The sequence below is a fragment of the Accipiter gentilis genome, unplaced genomic scaffold (genome assembly GCF_929443795.1).
Source record: "Accipiter gentilis unplaced genomic scaffold, bAccGen1.1, whole genome shotgun sequence".
Taxonomy (NCBI): Eukaryota; Metazoa; Chordata; class Aves; order Accipitriformes; family Accipitridae; genus Astur; species Astur gentilis.
Window position 1 is genome coordinate 422,349 of NW_026061188.1, and position 23,666 is coordinate 446,014.

The 23,666-nt window shown below is 50.1% G+C and overlaps 1 protein-coding gene across 15 annotated transcripts in view; it reads right to left on the reverse strand.

Moving 5' to 3' along the window:
- The window catches only part of LOC126037534 (electroneutral sodium bicarbonate exchanger 1-like), a 362,057-nt gene that overhangs the window by 79,789 nt on the left and 258,602 nt on the right, over positions 1 to 23,666 (reverse strand). For 3 of the 15 annotated variants that reach the window (XM_049797867.1, XM_049797865.1, XM_049797871.1), the window contains exons 1-4: positions 22,926 to 23,294; positions 11,370 to 11,531; positions 10,528 to 10,641; positions 10,028 to 10,189 (exon numbers count right to left, since the gene is read on the reverse strand). In XM_049797867.1, coding sequence (XP_049653824.1) covers positions 10,028 to 10,189; positions 10,528 to 10,641; positions 11,370 to 11,531; positions 22,926 to 23,198 — 711 coding nt within the window. In that variant the 5' untranslated portion in view covers positions 23,199 to 23,294. Of the gene's footprint in view, positions 1 to 7,571; positions 7,746 to 8,280; positions 8,350 to 9,163; positions 9,416 to 10,027; positions 10,190 to 10,527; positions 10,642 to 11,369; positions 11,532 to 21,464; positions 21,646 to 22,322; positions 22,412 to 22,925; positions 23,295 to 23,666 lie in introns of those variants that run through there. The other 12 variants (XM_049797877.1, XM_049797875.1, XM_049797869.1 and 9 more) reach the window with 11 other exon arrangements.

Here is a 23,666-nt window from a genome sequence, read left to right on the forward strand (position 1 = left end):
CCCACCTCGGCTGCTCGAGCAGGGCCAGCTGCAGCAGGCTGTGAGTCTGCTTCTCGAAGGTTCTATTGGCTGCGTTGCTCCCAGGTTGTGGAGCTCGCATGGGAAATGGGCAATGAAGAGGGATGAAGTTTTCAGGCACTTTCTGGCCGGTGCAGTGATTTTTATTTTTTTTTTCCTTCTGACTTTTTCTCCCCCCTTCCTGGTCTTGCAGCTGCCCAAGGCGCAGCCAGAGAAGTGGAGGAGGGTCCCTGCCTGGCCTGCAGCTCCCTCCCTCGCCATTCTTAGGGTGATTTGGGGTTATTTTGCTGTGTCAGTGAAGCAAAGCTGGGCTCTTGGGGGCTGAGGTCAGTGGGACCCGAGGAAGGCCGTGATGGTCTTGAGGCTTTGAAGGGCTGTGCACCGAGCCCTGTCCCCGCTGGAGGGGACGCTGGTGGTGTTCAAGACGAAGGCCTTGCAGCCCTTGTTGTCGTGTGTGCCCGTGTCCCCCCCAGCCCCCAAGGTCTGTCGTTGTCGCAGGGGCTCTGTGCTGCTTTCTGCGTGGGGCCGTGTCCGTGAGTCCTGCAGGGACCTGTCTGTCCTGGCTTCCCCACCAAAGGGCTGCTTCCCCTGGGGAAGGGGAACGGGGAGTTGTTCCCGTTCCCGTCCCCCCCCCACCATCGCCTGCCGCGCTGGTGGTGACTCAGGCCTGGGGGTGGCTGGGTTCCCCTCGGGGCTTGCTGGCTTGGATTTGGGGCTCGGCGGGGCTTTTGCACCTCTTGGGGGCTGTTTCCCGGTGCCCCCCGCACTCCCTCCCCGTCCCACACAGGCACGGAGCGGTTCTGGAGAAAGAGCTTTTAATGGGAAACACAAAAGAAAAGGTCCCATCCAAGCTGGTCTAACCCCTCCCTACCACCCTCCCCGGCCCCCCCTTGACAAATACCCCCCCCTCCACTCCCACCCCCCATTCCCCCCATCTCCATCCCTCTCACCCCTGTCTAATCCCCCCACCACACACACACCCTCACGTTGGCTGCCAGAGCCCTGCGCTTGCTGGGTGCCATTGGCAAGGAGCTCTGCGCCTGCCTCTTCCTCCACTTGCTGGCCGTGGCAGGTGGGGATGGTGGCAGGTCCATCCCCGCATCCTGCCACGGCTCCTGGGGCTCCATCCCGCCGCCGTTGACTATTTTGAGGCTCAGCATGGTGTCGCTGAGCTCAGGGATGCAGTAGTCGGGGGTGAGCATCTCCTCAGGCAGCGAGAGCGAGCTGAAGTCGCGGTCTGGGGTGTCTGCGCTGGTGCCACCAGCGTCCTCGGGCACGGAGCTCCTGCTGGGAGCATCCTGGCTGACCCCCACTCCATCCAGGGAGCAACCGAAGAGCCTTAGGGCCTCTTCCAGGACCATCTCCTCGGACACTGCAAGGTCGCCTGCAGTGTCCCCAAGGGCTTCATTGTTGGTGGCAGCGCAGGGGCTGGTGTGGACATCGCCGCCTGGGGGTGCCCCCACAGGGGTGGCCATGCTGGGGATGTTGATCTGTGCCAGCTGCCCCTCGCTGTGCTGGTAGCCAGGGATGGACACTGGCAGCTCCAGAGGGTCTGGGGCCACCACACTCCTCTGATTTTTGTAGGGTGTGAGGTATCATGGTTGGCCCTGGGGGGTCCCTGTGGCTGCCCAGGCCAGGGGGGCCCCGCAGCCCGTGGGACCCCACAGGGCAGCACCCGGCAGAGAAGTGGCGCCTTGGCCGAGCGTGGCGGTGGCTGGTGGAGGCAGGTCGGTGGTTGTCCACTGGATGCAGAAGACCCGGGGGTCGAAGAGGCAGCCACATGGAGCCCTCTGCAGACCTGTGTGGGTGAGGGGGAGCCGTGCTGGGCCGGGGGGACTCTCTGGGGGCACCCGCCAAGCCGGCCCCGATGGCCGACATCCCCCAGCTCTGGGCCAGGGGCGCGGGGAGCTTGTGGCCGGGGCGATCCCCACAGGGTGAGCTGCTGTGCTGGTGGGACGGGGTTGCAAATCAGGGAGGAGACTCGCATCTAGGAGGTGAAAGGGGAGAGGTGGCCCCAAATATTTGGGGAATTCTCTGCAGATGGGCTTTACTGGGCACGCGCCGCCCGGGCGAGGGCAAGGATGCTCACCGGGGCTTGCTGAACCCCCATGCGAAAAGTGCCGGGGGAACGGGTGTGATGGGGATGGCGAAGGTGCCAGAGCAGACTGGGGTGCCATACCTGCTGGTGGTGCCTGGGGGGCCCGGGCTGCAGGGAAGGGCTGCTCCCGCGTGGGCAGGCGGCACGGGTTGGCTGAGCCTAAGAGAATGAGACAGGAGCGATGGCCGGCGGTCTCCTCTGCTCTTGCCCCCCAAGAGCGTCCCTGGGCTGCAGGGGTTGGGGTCGGTCCCTACCTCAAGGGTAGAAGGTTTTGGGGAGCATGAATGGCTGGAAAAGCTGGGGCGCCGGGGGGCCCCAGGGCCCAGGCAGTGGGAGCTGCATTGGTGGCCGCGCCATGGTCCCTTCTGGCTGTTGGCTGCCAAGGACTCTTTGGCGTCTCCCCGGAAGGAATGCGGGGGCTCCCTGTGTTCTGCCCCACCCCCAAGAGCCTCCCCAGCTCCTCTTGGGGAGGGAAAGGGTTAAGGGAGGCTGGGGTGGCCCCGGGGCCTACAGGCGGCTCTCGGGGTCTGCGGGTACAAATGCTCTTGGCTTTCAACAGTATTTTTCCGGTGGGGGAAGAACAACAAGTTGATTCAGCTGAGCGAAGCAGGGACCAAGCTGCAGCCCCAGCCTCCTTGCGCCAGATGGCAAATGCGTTTGTGACCGTTGCCCGCGCTTCTGTTCGCTGCGTTGACCGGAGCGAGGCAGAAATAGGAAAAAGGACCTCGAAGGCGCGAAGGAAGGTCACGCGGTGTCGCTCGGTGGCACGCTTTCCCCCAGCCCTCGCTCCAGTAGTGCTGTCAGGTCTTTCAGTCTCCTGCTGGGAAAAGCAGCAGCTCTGGATCCCCCTGGGAGGGGGCAGCCCTTTCCCTGGGTGCATGACACCCCGGAGGAGACGCACCGCGTGCTCCCAGAAAAGGACTGGATTCTGCCCAACGTCCGGTGTCAGGGCGCTGGGGCTGTTTGCGCTCTACGGGATCCCAGGGATGGGGTTAGTACATCCCCTCCTCGTGCTTGGAGGATTCGGCGCTAGCAAGGACACCCCAAGGGTACCAAGGACACAGGCCTCTCGCTCCCGCTGTGTGAACAGTGTGTGGCCTGGGGGAGTCAGGACAACTGCCGTGAACCGGAGGCCAAAGATCTCTCCTGGCCTGTATCCTGGTAATCAAAGAGATTGCGCTCTGTTCGTGAGGCACCTCTGGCTGCAAGATTGTGCAAGGCCATGTGCTGCGTAACTTGTGGCAGGGACCGATGCTGGGGGCGTGAAGGCAAGCGCGCTTCTAAAAGCATAAAACTCCGTTTCATTTCAGAGCGCAGCTGAGCCACCCCGCTCCTCAAGACTCTGCCATCTGCACCGCTGTGGCTGGGACTGGGCAGTGCTGCACATCCCAAAGGCCACCGAGTCACACCCGTGTCCCTGCTGCTTTGCCGGGAGCTTCTGCGATGTGAGCGATGTTCTGGGGGGTGATCTCTTGGACTGCAGCTACTCCGTCCCTGACCGGCAGCTGGCCAGGAGGGTTGTGTCCCAGGTGGAATTCCACCTCTCTGACGAGAACCTGGCCAAGGATGCTTTCCTCCTGAAACATGTCCAGAAGAACAAGATGGGCTTCGTCAGCATCAAACCACTGCTGTCCTTCAAGAAGGTAGGCAGCGCGTTGCGTTGGCCAGCCGGGGTGGGAAGTAGGGGTAGGAATGCCTACTTTCTAAAACTCCAAAATGAGTCTTAGAGAGTTTCTTTGACCGGCTTTTCGGTATCATGGGTCCCCGTCCCCGAGTCCCTGCTGAGCGTCCCCCCCAGCAGACTGCTGCTGGCCTGAGAGCTGCTGCCCCTGGAGCAGGACGTGCTGCACAAGGACCCCTCGGCCCCCTCCTGGCCCGGCAGCAACTTCAAGCCCAGCAATTTCAGCAATGCCTTCACTGGATTGCTCCTCGCCGGCAAAGTCTTCCCTCCGCTCGGGACAGGCTTGGGCACAGGCAGCTGCTACGGCCTCTGCCCCAGCACTGAGAGCACTCGTGGCTGCGGCTGGGGGAGTGGGGTGGGTGCCTGGGCACCCTGGCCCAGCAGCCCCTCGCCAGATGCCAAACCTCTTGCCGGCAGTCCTCCGGCAGCGGCGTGGGTGCCTGAGCCCCTCGGCCTGCGGGATGCGGTGCTTTGCCTGCCCCACTGTTGTCCCAAAAGTGGGGTCGTTTACCCGGGGTGCAAAATGCCAATATAAATACAGAGCAGAGGTATTTTATTCCAGTTCATGTTTACGCAAAGATGGGGGCTAGGTGGTAATCCGCAACGCTAGCACCCCTCATGCCTAAAGGGGCAAGCAATTTATACAGTTCAGTTATACATATTCGATTTCCAAAGTTCTTCCCAAAACTATTGCCGGGAGTAGCTTATCTCGCACAGTTTCTATTGGGCTACAGTTTCCCTGCTTGGAATTAAAGGTCCAGTGTTCTTTTCTTCTACAGCGCATGCTCAAGGAGAGTGGGGGGGTAAGTCTTTTTGGTGTGGAATTGAGTTGGTGGTCATGATCTCCCCCTGCCACCTTTCTTTACCTTTCCTCCAGTTTGCGAAGATGCTTCTGACTTCATGCCTATTAGCAATTATTCAACTTTTTGGCGCCTCCTGGAGTAGGATGTTCCCTTCTTCTCAGTTTTTTAGTTCTTCTTCAGGGGCACAGTTGTTAGCAAGGCATGCGTTGATCATACAAAGGGGATCTTGTTTCACAAGAGCTTTGTGGCCTTTTTCGTGTGGCTTAAGTACATAATTTCTTAAGTACATCATTTCCCCCTGTGGTGGGTTGACCCTGGCTGGATGCCAGGTGCCCACCAAAGCCGTTCTATCACTCCCCCTCCTCAGCTGGACAGGGGAGAGAAAATATAACAAAGAGCTTGTGGGTCGAGATAAGGACAGGAGAGATCACTCACCAATTACCGTCACTGGCAAAAGAGACTCCGCTTGAGGAAAATTAACTCAATTTATTACAAATCAACCAGAGCAGGGTAATGAGAAATACAACCAAATCTCAGAGCACCTTCCCTCCACCCCTCCCTTCTTCCCAGGCACAACTTCATTCCCAGATTCCCTACCAACCCCCCCCAGTGGCACAGGGAGACGGTGAATGGGGTTTACGGTCAGTTCATCACACATTATTGTGATACTTGCCAAACCAACCAAGAAAGGTAAAACTGGAGCGCAGGGAGCAAATGCTTTTCTTTCACCTTAGGCCAACTGCTCGGACGCTCTCTATGCTGCCCTGCTGCAGAGGGCATCCCTCTTGTACCAGTAAGAGACATAAGAGTGAATTAAAGCCAGAACTCCAAACCAGACCAAAAACCCAGTCGTGATCAAGAAGAAAGTGGAGAATGCATCAAATATAACAGAAAATTATTTTGGACATTCCCAGTTTACATTTGGAAAAAAGAGAAGGAAAACAAAGAGGAGGAATTAGGTATTAAAAGAAGAGCACTGAATGATAAAGCAGTAGCAGTCCCTCTACCACTACAAACCCACACCCCCACACGCACGTACGCACACAGACTGAACACCACCAAACTCCCCTTGACTGTGACGTTCCCCTCAGCTTGCTGGTCTAGAGATACTGAATGCCTGAAGCACACCAAGGATAACTGAAAACATCTGCATGGCTTTAATGGGAATCCTCCAACTGAAACAAAGCGCCTTCTCCCTCTGTCTGCGTTGGCACATCCCCGAGTCACGCTCTCACTCCTCTCCTTCAAAGTCAAGATTCCTAAACGTGAAAAGCGGGAGTGGGGAAAGGCGAAGGGAAGAGAAAAAGAGGGAGAGCATCATCAGTGGAAGACCTGCCAGCTGCTGCTGATTCAGCCCTGTTCGGGGGACCACCCCAGCAGAGAGGAGCTGGTGTGCATGCCACAGACCTCCCTGCCTGTTCCCAGGGACAGGCCATTTGCTCAGCCTTGCCGGCCAAAGCGTGGGAAAAGCGTAGGTGTGCGCCGTCGCTTGCAGAGGAGCACGGTCACGTTCACGTGCAATCCTTTACCTTTTTCCTCCCTGGATTCAAAGGGTTTCTGTCTTCAAAGTGAGAGCCTTCCATACGGTCATTTGTGACATTTCATCCAGGATAACAATCTCAGAAGGATCAGTCCTGCAATAAATATTTTACATAGCAATCCGTGATTATGGGAACTGATGCCACCAAGGGCATTAGCATCAGCAAGAGGAACAGCGGAGCCCCGAGAATCAAAGCTCTGCATAAGTGTGGGAGGTTTTGCTGGATGAGGAGTTTTGGGAGGCAAGCCCGGGAGCTGCAGAGCAACAGCTCTGTGCAAAGGCTCTTGCTGGGGCTTAGCCCCGGTCCGGGTTCCTAAGCCACTGCTGGTACAGATCACGCCTGCAACTCCTCATGTGTTAAGTATGAGGATCTCCAGCTACCGTAAAAGCACTGATGAGGCAAGGTTTGGGGGTCAAACGCGAGTGCTGCAGCCACTCTGCTTGCGGTCAGAGCCTTGCAATCACTTCCTGCAGCCCTGCCCCCAAATTTGATTTTCCCACCAAGCTGCCTGCTGGTTTCTGTGGGATGCCCCACAAAGAGGCAAGTGGAGAAAACTCTGCCAAACACCTTCAAGCTAATCTTGCCGGGGTTCCTGGCGCTTGGTGGAGCTTTACCTGTCACTGCTTTGCTTTGGGATATCCACGTCACTGGTCTTCCCCACGTTCAGCTGAACTGAACTTGCAGCAGCAGCAGCTTCCATGGCCCTCCTGGACTCCTGATGTAAAAAAGGGACAAATCACGTTCTCTGTCTTTGATCAAAGTGGAGATAAGCTGAATGCCCAGCACAAACTTAGCAGTCTGCCCTCCGCTTCTGCCCCTTGGCAGCTATAGGTATTAGTGCAGCAGGGGAGAAACCGTTCACTCCAAAGATTTCGGGGCAGGGGGACTGTGTGTTCAAAACACGATTATGAGCAAGTCTTGCCAGCAGCAGCAGCCGCAGCAGCATCTAATAATAATCATCATAATGATAATGACCTTTGTGAAAAATGACTCGTTTTAAAAATTACACCTGTATTCAAGCGTTCAGCTCACTGCTACTTGAGGAAACAAAGGTTACAAAAGTTACAGGCTATTGGGATCTATTTCGATTGAGTGCTGATCTTCCCCCAACATTTCCAGACAAGCTGTAAGAGAAACAGGCAATCTCACAGACACACGGAGATGTCCAGCCCCGAGGACACAGCAAGCCTTACCTCTTCTTCTTCTCCAGCTTCATTTCTGGCATCGTCCAACTTCTTCTTCCTTTCTGGCATAAGGTCATCCAGAAAGCTGAGCTCTCGCTTTGAGAAGCAGAAATCCATCGCTTTCCGGACAAATACGAGAGCCAAAACCTTCACGAATAAGAGGGAAGATGCGGTGAGCTCAGAGACGATGCCACCTCTCACTCCAACGCTGCAAACACCCCGCTGCCGAGCGGTGGCAGCTCTTACCATCATGGGAAAGATGATGGCGGCACGGGACACCTTGATGGTCCAGAGCAGGACGAGGCAGGTCAGCTGGATCGCCGTGAAGAAATGCACCTTTCGCAAGGGCACGTGCCGCAGGTAGATGAAATCCGGCTGGTGTTTCGCCGGCATCCAAAACAGCTTCAAGCGATCAAAGAACTGCGAAATAAAAGGGAAAGGTTGCCACCTTGGGACTGCGGCAAGTTTCTGGCCCTCTCGAGACGTGGAGGCACTTTGCAGCATCTCGCTTGCCGTCAGAACTCCTGGATCCCACCGCATTCCTCCTGGGAGCAGCACCCATTTTCCCTTCGCTCCATCTAGCAACCGGCTTGCCCCTGAGAGCTGCCCACCAAACGGCAACTATGCCATGCCATTCCATTATTAGCATTTCTCGGCCCACTGAATCCCCCCATGAGGATTTCCACCAGTGGTAGAAACTGCCTTCCCTTTGCACCAAATTCCCCCGCTTTTCACGTAACCAAACACTGACCTGCCCTAAACCCTGCAACAGAGAGCGCTGAACTTGCCTGGTCCTCCCATACCTCCTGTGCCTCCACCAATCTTTTTCTTACACAAAAGAGTTTCATTGCTTGCTCTGCGAGAAGTTTTTCCCATGCCACTGCTTTTTTCCCTGCTGCTACAGAGACAAAATACCAGGGAGCCGACATGCTGCACGCTGTAAAAGAGTCCGTACCTGAATTCCTCTGAGCGACGACACACCCATGTAGAGAAAGACGCCATAAAGCACAGGCATTGGTATAAACTGGGGGGGGGGGAAGAAAAAAAAAAAGAAAGAATGCAATCGTTTCTTTTTCTGTATTGCATTTTCAGTATTACCACCCTCTTCCACAGGCACTGCCTAAAATTGCTTGAAGCTTTCCAGCTTCCATTCAGGCTTAGAGATGGGTCAGATATTAACCATTGTTTTGCCATTTTGTGCGCACGAGTGAGCTAAGGCTCTGCTTTAGGCTGAACTTGGGAGTTATCTCTCCTCAGAATAATCCTATTTTCCAGAAAGGTTGGAGGAAAATAGGCGATTTCACCCGTGCTACCCTATGCCGCATTCTCTGGCGGTAGAAGAAACACTTCTGCCTATTCTTGGGGCAACAGGCAAAGGCCACAGGCCTCCTTTTAGCCTAGAGACGAGATTACTTTGTGGGAGGAACGTGCAAGGAAGCCCACAGGGATGACCTCAGTGTGTTTAGCTCCTGGGAACGGCTGCTCCGCGGCATTTGGGGAGCAAATTGCAGCCACTAAAGGGCTGCCTGTTTGAAACAGAGCAGATGTGCTCGTCTGAATATGCTCAACTGTAACCCATAAACGTGGGTGGGCCTGAAAGACACCCAAAAATTCAAGCAGTTGCGTTGCTTGCTCGCCTCGAGCACACCAAACGGGGGCCTGAAGGGCTGCAAAACCTAACCGAGGCTGGTTCCCACCGTTGGTCAAGCCCCAAGGGTTGGGACCACCTCCTCCTCCTCCGCTCCACAACTAACTACTCAGGCCTGCAGAGAGGGGACTGTTTTTCTGTAACCTCCAACAAGCTCACGGTTGTTGGGTGGTTTGCATTTTCCTCTCACCTTTAACACGGAAGTGAAGAAGACAGAGCAGCCCATGAGCACAAAGATCAGCAAGCCAGTGACTCTCTGCTCTCGTATCCCCAGAAACTTGGGTTGTTCTCCTGGAGCTGAGCAGTCAGACTCTACTTTGAGGCTATTCACGTGGGTGATGGACAGGACGGTCGCAGCCACAAACCAGGGCAGCCCCATCACAGAGCACACCCCGAGCATCACAGCCACCACAAAAAGGTCCAGGTGGTACCCGCATCCTTTCTGCAGGCAGGAAAACAAGAAACAGAGCATCCCATAGCACAAGAGCAAGGATAACGTCGCAAGTCAGACTCAAACCCTGCTCGAGCACAAGTCAACTTCTTCAGAATTCAAAACAAGAAATGGAAACAAGCAAGGGTGTATGCAGGCTTTGCACAAGCACCTGGCATGAAAATCTGGCAGGAGTTCAGACACAATGGATATGCAGAGCTTGTGCATTAAATACTTCTCCAAAAAACAACAAGCCACAACCCAAAAGCACCAAACCATTTTTTCCACTCACAAAGAAAACTGTACCACTTGCAAGGAAGGTGTGACTCTGAGTTATCCCTGGCAGCGCATCAAAACAATTCATTCCCCACACCTGCTGCTGCTGCCATTTTAAAACAAAAACGCAGTTCTCTATTGCTCCAAGATTAATTTGCTCCCCCAAAAGGTTGCTCATCTATACTGCCCTGTCACTTGCTCCCTGCATCATCGTTAATCCAGGAGGGCATCCTGCCACGCAGCCTGACCTTGTCCCAAACCAATGCCTTCAGAAAGCATCGGGAATAAGAGCTTCTCCCCAGACCTGCAGCCCAGAAGGGGCTGGGGTCATCTCTCGCAGGCCCTTACCTTCAGCTTGTGCTCCTTCCTGTTCACAATAACGGCACTGATCTGCTGGTCCATGAATATCAAGATGGTGCAGAGCAGAGCTGGGACGAGCGCAGCCAACACCGTCCACCAAGGGTTGGGTCCTATGGGGTTGATGAACCACCCGCGGTCGTCTCTGGTAGGCTGCAACAAAGCCCACACATCAGCATCGTCTCCCAGCCCAGGCACTCCACTGGCTTTCATTTTCCCCTCCCTCCTTGTGTCAGAGCACCTCCCAGCCCTGGCTTCATGTCCCCCTCTCCCGGGGGCTTCAGCAGTGCCAGTCTCCTCTTTGCAAGCAGCTCTAGATACTTCCCCTGTAGGTATCTAGTTTTGGGGCCATCTTCTCGTTTCCAGGAGGAAGCAAGGCACTTGGAGGTGGAAGAGGAGATGGTCACACCACCAGCATCTCCTCCAGACTCAGCCCTGCCCTGCCCCGGCATCACCTTGTGACACCCCCACGTGCCAAAACACCCCGTTACCTTGAACTCATGGGGGACCTGGAGCTTCGGCGATGGGATCCCAACCACAAAGTCAAGGAGCACCATGATGACGATGGTGAGGAAAACAGCAAAGTCGCTCACTGTGGACCGTACCTGGGGCGAGAAACCAGAGGTGAGAGGGGCATGGCAAACAGGGCCGTAACGTGAGATGCAAGAGTTGCAGACATCCACAACATTAAGGCTGCTTAACCAAATCCCACCACCCCTCTGAGCACATGCAGCCTGATCCCTTGCTTAGATACTGCTGCTGTGTTTGTCCCTGTGAGATCTGGGGTCAGACAATAAAAAAAAGCTTAACTAGGCCAACAAGGGTTGGTTTAAGTCAAAATCTAAAAATAATAATAATAATATTAAAAATAAGAAAACACATGTCTGCCACTACAGCTACACTCACAGCTACAATGGCAACAAGGCACTGAGGCATCCTTTAGTCCTCAAAAGGAAGCTCCTCATTCGAATCTACTTTCCACTCGAGCACATAATGCGCAGAAGGTAGGGGAAAAAAAACCAAACCGAAACCCCAACCCCCAAAACTTTGGGAAACCTGACTTCCTACTACCTGAGGAGAAGAAAAAAAATTAAAAAAAATCAAACCCCAAAAATCTTCAATCTGGGGCAGGTCACGAGGCAGGTGGGAAACGCTACGATGATTTTGCACTCATGGAAATGAGTGTGGGACATCCAAGCTCTTGGAGAGCTTGGCCTGCAAGGCCAACGTTTCCCAGCTTGACCAAGGCAGGGCAAATACTGCTTAGTGCTCCAGGAAAGCCATTTTGGGAAACGAGTGCGGAGATGGACACTGGCCACCTCCTTCTACTTACTCTGGTTGGAAAGTAGCGGCTGGTTTTAAACTTCTTCAAGAAGCTTGACAGGGCAAAGGTGGCGAAGAAGAGGATGCAGCACCAGAAGAATACATCAGGGGCGTAGGGGCCGTCGCATCCACAGGCAGGTCCTTGAAACTCCCCACGCAAATACTGACATTCCTGGAGAAACAGAGCGTCAGGACACAAAGGCAGTGCACGTGCGGCAGGGAAACCTCGCATAGCTAGGGGGTTTTGAGGATCTTGGTCCAAGATCCACAACCCTGTAACTGCTCCTGCCAATGGAGATTTATATTTAATGAGCAGCAGCAGCTGAACAAGTGACACATCGAACTACACAGCGGAGAAATGAGATGTGAGGAGACACCATACGCTAGTAACACATTACAAGAAACACTCATCCAGGTGACACTCTTCCATCAGTTGCTTGCATTCATAGCACTGTGTTTCCTTAACTGCATCTGGCTTCAGTCCTGACATCTTCCCGCAAAAAACAACATGCCAGGCTCTCCCAACCCTGTGAAGAAAACCTCATCAGCTTTCCTAACTAAAAAGTAATTCTTTTAAAAATTATTTTTAAACCTGAAAAGGACTAGGATTCACAGGACTAGCATCATTACATTCACTTCACAGTCCTCCTCAAAATGGGAGAACAAAAGATAATTGACATGACAAACGCCACAGTTACAGACGTTCCTTCCTGGGGGTGCAGTTCGCACACCTAGGAGCTCATGCATGCACGAATGGGTGACGCCAGGCAGCAGCCTTCTTACGTGCCTCTGACCTCAGGAAGAAACAGATAGCATGAATACTTTTACTCCATTTGCATCCTGAGGACCAGAGATGAAGCCCAAGATTTGCCTAGATGACACAGTCAGTTCCTTTAAGGGATGAAATTGTTCGTTTGAGTTTGGCTTCAAGGACTCCCACAGCTGGCGATTAACTAAGAGGTATGCTACAGCGAGGAGCCCGACACACAGACTGCAGGACAACTCATCACGCCAGGCCTCTGAGCTTGCAGTTCTCCGCAGGGCCCGGTGCTGCCTGAGCAGGTGGATGGACTTCCCAGTTCCAGAAATACAAGCTCGTGAATCAAACCCTCCTCAAGCACGCAGGCAAAACTGGCTGCGCTTTAGCGAAGCAAACCAACAACGAGGCTTCCTTTGTTTGGGTGCCTCCAGTCTGACGATGCTCTGGGCTACTTTCTCTTCCTGGCAGCAACAGGAATAAGTTGCTCTCATACCTACCAGCTTCTGACAGAGAAAGAGGATGATCTCGTTCTTGCCTGCTAGGACCAGGGGTGGCAATAACGCAGTCTGCCGAGACTGGAAGGGGATGCCTTGGAGGCGGAAACACGCGGGTGTTCATTACTCCTGGGCACTCGGAATCACGGGAGGAGATGATGCCGAAAGGCCTGATCCGATTCACAAACTGACGCACCTTAGGACTGAAAAGGCTTCTCCTTCCACTAACTTACTTTTCTCTGCAACAACAGCCTCAGGAGAGTAACTTCTCCGTAACCCTTTACACTACAGCAACTACAATACTTAATCCTAATGTACCTTACAAGAAAACTACTGCGGTCTTCTCTACTAGAGGGCCAACGCTGCTGCGCCTGTAAGGAGCGCTTTACATTTTATTAACCTTTTGAAACAACGCACTAGCTTCCCTTGCAATCGCATTACGTGGGCTTCCTGGGACTTTATATATGCACGTTCGTTTTCTCTGGCTAAATCAGATTTGGAACGCAGGGGTGGCCATCTGAAAACACTGCAAAACATTCTTTTTACATACATCAGTTCTCTGGTGAAGGCAACAACTGAGGAGGATCTTCAGCTAATGTAAAACTGCGAAGCTCAGAGGAGTCGTACTCCAGCTAAAGATCTGCGCACTACTAGGCAGGAATGTCAAATTAAGCAATGCCCAACAGATACAAGTCATTGGACCTTTTCTTTTACAAGTAGGAAAGAAAGGGTACACAGAAAGATAGTGGTCTGTAGAAAATGCATGTAAATCATCAAGATTTCCAAGGATTACTCGAATCGCTTCCTGGAGAGGCCAAAACAAGAAAGGAAGGAAGAATATTAACAAGATAGCCACAATCCCACTGCCAAGTACAGTTTTCAGGCTTGGGAAAAAAAAAAATAACATTACAGTTTGCAGGAGTCATGGAAGAGCAGGTTCCAGATATTTTGCTTTTCCTCCTCCCCTTCTTCCCCCTGCTCCCTCCCATCACCTTAGAGCACGCTGCCCTAACAGATTCACAGAAACTGAAGTGAACGAATATCTTAACCCTGAATTAACATAGAAGCAATACTATGGAGAGTGGAGGTGTGCTTTTAAATTTAACAAGTTCTACATTTAAGAAGCCTCCTCCTTGCCAGCACAACACATGCAAGTATTGACCTGTTTCAAAAATAAACATATTCCCCTTTTTCGGAATATTGACCCAATTCAGTTACAAAGGAACTGTAATTCAGCCCCAACAAACTCCTGCTTTATAAACGGGAAACTTTTTCTAGGAATACCTTTTGTTGGGAAGTGGCTTGCTGAAAAAGGACATGGGCCTGTGGAAAAGTTGTGCGAGCAGAGTTCTGTGTGAAAGAATGTCAGTTTGAGCAACAAGACTAGGCCTTGGCTGAAAATAGCTGGCTTTACTGATATTGGGAGAAAAACAACAGCTGGTCTCGCTGTTATCAGGAGAAAGACAGGGACGGTGTGACCTTGGCGTAACTTCACAAGTAACTTTTGAAGAAGTTCTCATGAGAAAGTTACTGAACACGCGTAGCTGCCAACCACAAGTGGGTGTGTTTTAGTAATGAATAAACATTAGCAACGTACCAATCATATTAGGACTAGTAGGCATAATTATCGCAAACTGTATAAATATGAGCTATCCGTGCAAATAAAGTTGAATCACTTCTATCACTCATATTGGGTCGACTTATGTGCATTCCTCCGCCGCTCCAACAAATGGCGCCCGAACGGGGACCGAAGAAAGGGGAATTGGAGCGACGGACACTGAGAAGCACCGGTAGCAGCGACCGGGGGGCAAAAGATTAACCGAACGCTGATCGTCTTGGTTGGTGTGTTAACTCTCGTGCCTGGACCGTCCAAAAGGGGTTCGCCGTCAGTGAGGGCTACTGGAAAAAGGCTGCAAAGACTTTTTAACCGAGGTGCCTTAATCAAGGTAGCACCCAGGAGTATCAAGAAGCCGGCCGGCAATGGATCAAGAGGTAGCCCTAAAATTATTACAGTGCTTTTTAGAAAAGCGGGGAGTAAACTGCATTAAGCAAATTTCGGGGTTAGTCACGCTGGGTCGCGTTAAGGGATGCTTTAAGAATCCGGATTTATTATTTAAGGAGAGTGAATGGCGTAGATTAGGAGACGTATTATGGGATATGGTAACTGATGATGATAAATCAGCTAAAAAACTAACGAAGCAAGGACAGAAACCTTTCAATTAGTGTGGGTACAGCTTTTGAGCTTAGTACCTGGAATGCTATCGGAACCTCCCTATGGGATGAAATTAGTGACGGGTCTAAAGAAGTTAAAGATCTTGTAACTTTACGGAAATTGATTAAGACAACTCTGTAAGAAATGAAAGCAGATCGTAAAGCGTCTGCGTCTGCTTTTGCTGCTCTCTCTCTCCAACCGCAAGCGAAAGGGAAAAGCGGGGAGAAAAACATAATGCAGCGAGAGAGACTTTTTGGAGCTTGTTCGCCTACTCTCGTGCCCTTGACTTCTGCTCCACTCCCTGGGACTGCCGATATTAATCAGCCATCCGACAGTTCCCAAGCCTCCCTAACCGTACGATTAAAGGAAACCCTACAGAATCAGGGAGTGAGTAAAAATCTGCCTACGAAAAACCAGCCCTCAGATACCACCGTTCAACATGAACAAATTATACCTAGCATACACCCTGATTCAAATAATGCAAACAAGGACTTGGCTACTCTAATAATAGAACAAAAAGAGACAATGTTAGAATTGTTAAAGGAAATGGGGAAAAGAGACGGGGAAACCAACCGCACCCGTGACAGACGCGGAGCCGCCTGTAATAGCCGCTGCAGAAGAAAGGCAGAGACATTGGAGGGGTGTAATAACAGATGCCATTATAGAAGGGACTATGGTCTAAGCATTCCCAGTTATTGCATCAAATGGACAGAAAAAATGGGAGGTGTTTGACTGGAAGGTCATTGAGAAATTAAGGAATGCTGTGAGTCAGTACGGAATCAAATCTGCGTTAACTCACCAAATACTGCAATTCATTTTTTCTGCTGATACGCTGATACCTCAAGATATTAAACAGCTAGCACAGTTGATTTTGACACCCGCCCGAATGTTAGTGTTTTTCTGGCAGTGGGAGAAGCTCTGTGATAGGGAACAAGCAACATCACGACAACAAACAGATCCCCTATGGGGAGTAACCATGCAGATGCCGATGGGTGCTGGACCCTTCGCGTCAGGGAACGCTCAGTTACAATGTGTCACTGAGGTTCATCATCTATCACAGATCTTGGCGTATCAAGCTTTTCTTACCGTACCAGACAATATGTACAGCCATGCTTTTACCCAGGTGAAACAGGAGAATACAATTTATGACCACCCTGACATGAACGAGGGCATGAAAGAAAACACGTTCAAAATACTCGCTTTTGAAAATGCTACTGAAAAGACACGCAAAGCATTGTGTAATTTGCCGAAAAATGCAGACATCGTTGATATGATAGAATACACGGATCGATCAGTGGACTCACAGAAAGTAGCCTATGCTGCCACAGCTCTCCAAGGAGCTACAAAGAAACACAAGGCCAGTAAGACACCCTTGGTCAAGTGTTCTAACTGTGGCAAACGTGGACACATTAGGAGCAAATGTACAGGTACTGTTAACAGTAAGTGCTGCAACAAGTGTAAGAAAGATAACCATACCACCAAGAATACAGGAAGAAGGGAAACTTTACACCGACTGCGAAGGCCCCTCGCGTGACGACGCGAATGCAAGGGGCTTGAGCTGCCAGCCCTCAGGCAGCCTCGCAACCACCAGATCCGCCACCGCAGGAAGCTCCAGAGTGGATGTGGAAACCGCAGTCAACATAAAGGGACCACTGGGGTTTGGACTTAGTGCATTTTTAATGGGGCAATCTTCAACAGCTCTAGAAGGAATTCTGGTGCTCCCAGGGCTTATTGATGCAGATTATTGTGGGACTGTGAAAATTATGATTCATGTTTTAATCCCTCCTGTTTCTATTCCTAAAGGTACCAGAATAGCACAATTAGTTCCATTCAGGTCGTGTGTTCCGAACCCAGGTGAAGTACAACGTGGAGATGGTGGATTCGGCTCCACAGGGAAACCGCAGGTATACTTTGCCATGGACGCAACAAGAGGTAAACCAGAAAAGGTAGTGCAATTGGAAGGGCCCGATGGAGTTGTTGTCAAGAAACCGATGACAATCAATACAGGTGCTGATGTTATGATTATTTCACAATGCATTTGGCCTCCATCATGGCCATCGATCAATCCAAACTTTGGTATTGCAGGGATAGGGGGCACACAAGCCACCTTAGTAAGTCAGCTACCAATTACATTTGTGTTCCCCGATGGTGAACACATTACGACGTGTCCGTATGTCATGACTACCCCAACTGAATTGTTTGGCCTCGTAGGCCATGATTTATTGAGCCAAATGAAGGCAATGTTAGTGACGCATCCTTTTTAGGAGCGGTCACTGAGGGGTAGCCGATTCTGAAAATTAACTGGAAAACAGATGAACCTGTTTGGATTGATCAGTAGCTGCTAAATTCTGAAAGGCTACTAAAAATACAAGGGTTAGTTGAGGACCAGTTGAGAGCGGGACAAGTTGTTCCTTCTACTAGTCCATGGAATACATCAATATTTACCATTCCCAAGAAAAGTGGGAAGCGGAGACTGTTACATGATCTCAGAGCTGTGAATGTGGTGATGCACAGTATGGGAGCCCTGCAGCCAGGTTTGCCATCTCCAGTTATGCTTCCAGAAGAATGGGATTTGTTAATTATAAATCTAAAAGATTGCACCCAGATGGCGCTGAACGGTTCGCCTTTTCGGTACCATCGATTAACAAGGCAGAACCCTATAAGAGATACCATTGGGTCGTGTTACCGCAATGAATGCGCAATTCCCCCACGATGCGTCAGGTGTATGTGGCCTAGGCATCAGAGCCTGTAAGAAAGCAGTTACCTCAGTAACTTGCCACAGGATGAGATTTTAACTCAATTGCAGGACATCTTAAGCCATCGCGGAGTAATAATCACTCCTGAAAAGGTGCAAAAGGCAGCACCTTGGAAGTATTTGGGGTGGCACATAAATGCTAGCAATGTTAAACCTCAGAAGGTTCAAATAACATGAGAAATTTCAATGTTACATGATGTCCAGAAGCTTGTGGGAGATATCCAGTGGGTGCGGAATCTTTGCGGTATCACTAATGGCAATATGACCCCTCTGGTAGAACTCTTGGGTATGAGAACACTGTGCAGATGAGAAACGGGAAATGACAGAGTTGACCAATTGGTTGCAGCGCCACGGGAGCCTCCTCCAGGGAATCGTTTTCAACAAAGCACGGCAATCGCATGCGTTCTTGCACCAACCCGCTAGGATGTTAGCAAAGCAATTTGACTTACCACTTACTGATGCCCAAGGTATCGTTAAAGCATGCCCTGATTGTCAAAAGGAAGGGCTCGGCTTGGGCTGTGGGGTTAACCGACGAGGTCTTTTGCCATTGCAGTTGTGGCAAATGGATTTCACCCATGTCATGTGGTTTGGTGCAAAGCGTTCTGTGCATGTGTGTATTGATACCTATCCTGCTGCCATGTGGGCCACGGCACGAACTGGAGAAAAGGCCTTACATATTGAATGACATCTTCACGCTTCTTTTGCAGTACTGGGTGTGCCTCAAGAAATTAAGATGGACAACGGCCCAGCCTATGGTTCTACACGATTTGCTCGATTTTGTAATTTGTGGGGAATTCACCACGGTACCGGTATTCCACATCTTCCCACAGGACAGGCTATTGTCGAATGGGCCAACCAAACCCTAAAAGAACATGCTGCAAAAACAAAAGGGGGGAACCCAGGGCTTACTCCCAGAGGAACGATTGGCCAAAGCCTTATTTGTGCTAAATTATCTTAGATTGACAGGTGATCACAAAGACCCACCAATGGTAGTGCATCATGTTCTTTTACAGGCAGAAAGGACGCAACAAAGTACAGGAATCATGGTAATGTCTAAGGACCCAGAATCCAGGAAATGGTGCAGATCAGCAGAAGTAAAACTTACTGGGAGATCCTGGCTAAGTGGGACAAGCCATGGCTTCGCACTGATGCTGGACCCGGAATTGTTCCAATGGCGACTGGCACGGCACCGGCGGGTGCTGGAGCCACTGATCTGACAGATTCTAACTAATAGAGTATTACTAGTGGACACGGAGTCCTTCAGAGAGGTTTTCAGAACAGCGTGCCTTATTGTATATAGAACCTGCTTTAGGTAAAAAGTGTGTAAAGCATAATTTGATTAAACATAGTGTGATTACGGGAAGACAGTGTGGGGTAAAAGTTAGTTAAAGCCAAAATTAGGGGTAAGGTCTATTTCCATTAATAACCTGGGAACGAGGTTGATTGTGTTTCCACAGATACAGGCCCACGATGGACTCCTGTTCGATTTGCATGACCATCATCATCTGGAGCATCATAGATGATGTGGCAATATGAATACTACCTCAGCCAAAAACTAATGTATAGGTCACCTTGGCTAACATAACAGGTCAAGATTCTCTGTGCATCGCAACTGTATCGTAAAGCCCATGAACCAATAGACAAGATGGCTATGACTCGTGCAGCGCGCCTGGCCAGCGAGCGCATGCGTCATAGATTGCAACCGAGGCGGACTTTTGGCACCCGCTGGCCACGTGTGCTAAAACCCGTTCCTCTGCAAATGTATAAATACTGGGATTTTCCGAAGAGCATCGGGCTGGTGTACAGTGAGGCCATCGTTGCCTCTGTGGGGACGCCCACGGAAAGCTGGCACCTACCGATTGCTGGGCTGAGTTCGTGGAGCAAGATGGCACAAGAATGTATAGATGGTTCATTTTCCTCATGGTCTGGGTCATTAGGGGTAACGGGTTGGCTCAAAGAATTATGGGCATTATTGTAGTTACTGTGATTTTAGCTATTGTAATAGTTTTACCTTGTTCAGCTTATTAAGGAAAATGGCATCCCAAGTTATTAAGCAAGCCTGGATTGCTCAAAAACAAAAAGAGGGAGAAAGATTTAAACGGAGACCTACAGTGGATTCAACCTTGTTGTGGTATTACAAATACAGACTTACAGCCGCTGCTGGATTTATTGTGGGGCAGCGGTACCTTAACTTCTACAAGACAACTAAGTGCACCGGGATGGCAAGCCTTGGCAGCAATTGGACAAAAAAACCAAACCAAAACAAAACAAAACAAAACAAAACCACAACAAAAAAAACCCATCACATCCTCCATGTCTGGCAGATACGTTCCTGATTTACCCATAAATTTGAAACCTTATGCTGAGATTGATATCGAACACACTGACTGTAGTAAGCAGCATGACAGTGACACCGGTGATTGATCCACATCGGTTAACACCATGGGACAGTAAGAATGTTTGGGTGTCACTAGCTAAAGCTATTAATCAAACCTCTTTTTGTGTGCTTATGTATTTTATTAGGTATAATGTTGTTTTTACTGTGTTTAATTAATTGTGTTCACAGATCTTTGCAAAGGGCAATACAGCAGGTGTTAAAATTTTACCTCAATCTATATACAAACAAATAGATTGGCTGAAGAAACATACACAAAGATCCAGCAAGAAACTAGTTGGTTTGATGGAGTGTTACAATCAATATTCGGCGGGATAACACTATGGGTAATGTCATTGATTAAGGAAGCCTTATGATGGTTGGGTATATTGATATTAATCTGTGTAATAGTTAGAATTCCGTATGGGTGCATGATAAAAGGAGTCTCAAAGCTGACACACCAAGCTCTACTCGCACAAAAAGAAAAAGGGGGAATTGTTGGGAATTGGCTTCATGAAAAAGGACGTGGGTCTATAGAAAAGCTGTGCGAGCAGAGTTCTGTGTGAAAGAATGTCAGTTTGAGCAGCAAGACTAGGCCTTGGCCAAAAATAGCTGGCTTTGCTGATATCAGGAGAAAAACAGGGACAGTGTGACCTTGGCATAACTTCATAAGTAACTTTTGAAGAAGTTCCCATGAGAAAGCTACGGAACACGCATAGCTGCAAATCACAAGTGGGTGTGTTTTAGTAATGAATAAACATTAGCAATTTGCCATTGTTGTCCAGGCCCATTGCCTTTTGCAGTCTGGCCCATTTCCAGCTTGGGGGTGCTCTTAGGATTAGTCTGGAGGCAAAGATCACACTGTTGTGCGATCACACTGCCTCACCGTGGCGTATAAATTCCTAGCCACAATTTCTCCTATCAGATGATTATACAGGGCTTCTGTTCCCCAATGTCTTTTCCTATGTTCCTCCCCTATCAAATGCCATAATAAGCAAGAGGGAACTATTAGCTTTCCCTGTGGGGTATGAGCCCACCCCTCTTCATTATATGACCCTTCTAAACCTGTAATGAGCTTTTGATCTTCCTTAGTGTATTCTGGCTTACCTTCTAGGGAAATCCACCTATCAGGAATTAAGGCCCCTTCTGTTTTTACCTGTGTTTTGGCCACTTGTTTTGCCTCTCTGTCCGCCAGCTCGTTCCCTTTTTCCAAATCTGAGCTCGCTTTCTGGTGTGCCTTAATATGCATAATTGCTACTTTCTTAGGGAGCTGGACAGCTTCCAGTAACTTCAGAATTTCTTCTGCGTGTTTGATATTTTTCCCTTGAGAACTCACTAGTCCTCTCTCCTTCCAAATTGCTCCACGTGCGTGTACAACTCCAAAGGCATATTTTGAGTCTGTATAAATGTTCACAACTTTGCCCTGGGCCAATTCCAGGGCGCGGGTTAGAGCAATTATTTCTGCCTTCTGTGCGGAGGTGTTCCTGGGCAAAGCCCCCGATTCTATTACCTCTTGGCTGGCAGTGACGGCGTATCCCGCGTGTCGATTACTGTTTAGGACGTAACTGCTTCCGTCTGTGAAGCGAGTTTCCCCGTTTTCCATGGGGCCGTCTTTCACGTCTGGGCAACTGGCGTACGTTGCTTCGATGGTTTCCAAACGGTCACGATGTACCGGTTCTCCTGTGTTCCTGCTGAGAAAAGAAGCTGGGTTGACAATGTTAGCGACTACAATCTCCACGTCATCCCGCGCTACCAATATAGCTTGATATCTCAGGAATCTTTGTGGAGAGAGCCAGTGTCCGCCTTTTGCTTCCGGTACTGCTGATACTGCGTGAGACACCAGAACAGTCATCTTCTGGCCCAGAGTAAACTTTCGGGCTTCCTGTGTATTTAGTATCACAGCCGCAACCGCCCGCAGGCATCCAGGCCAACCTTTTGCAGTCGTGTCTAACTGCTTAGAGAGGTAGGCAACTGCCCATCGATACGGGCCCAGGTTTTGTGCTAATATTCCCAGAGCAATGCCCTGCTTCTCATGGGAGTAAAGAAGAAACAGCTTACTCGCATCTGGGAGTCCTAAGGCCAGGGCCGACATCAAAGCCTTTTTCGGTAGCTCAAAGGCTCGTTCGGTCTCCTTATTCCACTCAAGGTGTTTCTGCTTAGTGGCTGTCAACGCATACAGTGGTTTAACAAGCAATCCGTAATTATAGATCCACAATCGGCACCACCCTGTCATTCCCAGAAAAGTCCATAACTCTTCTACTGTCTGAGGTCTCCCAGTTTGACATATTGCCTCTTTACAGGCCTGTCCCAAAGGTCTTTGTCCCGCACTAATTTCATAGCCCAAATAATTCACTTTGCCTTGCATTACCTGTGCCTTTTTCTTGGATACCCGGTACCCCTGAAGTCCCAGGAAATTCAACAGACTCGCCGCCCACGTCGTACAATCTTTCTCTGTTTTGGTGGCAATCGGGATATCATCCACATACTGCAACAGCTTCCCCTCCTCAGACGGGGTTTCCCAGGATTCCAAGTCTTTCGCAAACCGATTGCCAAAAACGGTAGGCCTATTCTTAAATCCTTGTGGCAAGGCCGTCCAAGTGAGCTGGGTCTTTCGACCGCTCTTGGGCTTTTCCCATTCAAATGTGAGTAAGTTTTGCCTGGCTTCATGGAGAGGGAGGCAAACGAAAGCATCCTTCAAATCTAAAACACTAAACCAAGTCAATTCAGGTTTTAGCACGGTTAACAGGGTCTATGGGTTCGCCGCTACCGGGTAAAGATCTTCAGTTATCTTATTCACCGCCCATAAGTCTTGGACCACCCAATATGACCCATCGGGCTTCCGAACAGGTAATATAGGGGGACTGAATTCAGACTCACACTCTTTTAATAGTCCCAACTGCAAAAATTTTTCTATCACCGGCCGGATTCCTTCTCTGTCTTTCTTCTTTAGGGGATATTGTTTAATTCTTACCAGCTTTTGGCCTTCCTTGATCCTAACTTCAACAGGTGGAACACTTTTCGCTCTTCCAGGTGCATCGGTAGCCCATACCCCCGGGTACACTTGCTTTAAGATGTCCTCATTAATGATTCCTTCTGGGGGGAGACTGGTTAAGGTTAGGCTCAATATTTGAATATTTTGCTGATCTTTTACCTCCAGAGTAATTTCTCCCTTCTTGAATACAATTTTTGCTCCCAATGGTTCCAACAAGTCCCTTCCCAAAAGGGCCTTTGGGGAGTTCGGCATATATAAAAATTTATGAATGCCCCACTGTTTTCCTAATTTATATTCTAAAGGTTTACAAAACTATGCCTTTTCACTTTGGCCAGTCGCTCCTTTCACCGTGACATAATCATTCCCCGGGGCATCAAAGCCTGATTCAAAACCGAGTATGTTGCTCCTGTATCTACCAAAAATTCTACCTCTTGTTCTGTTTTCCCTAGCTTAATTATAACCAGTGGATCCGCTAGGGTAGATTCCCCAGGTTCTCGTGAGTCTCCCTTCACAGAGGCTACTGTTCTTCCTGTTTGAGCCCTCTGATGCTCCTTGTTCCCTGGGCATTCCCTCTACCAATGACTGAATTTCTTACACAAAGCGCATTGATCCTTGCCCAGTCGGGGCAAGTCTCGTCTAGGCCCTCTTCCCCTTTCTTCCCGAATAACAGCCATTAATTTCCTTTGTCCTTGCCTATATCCTTCTTCTCTGTTACTAAAC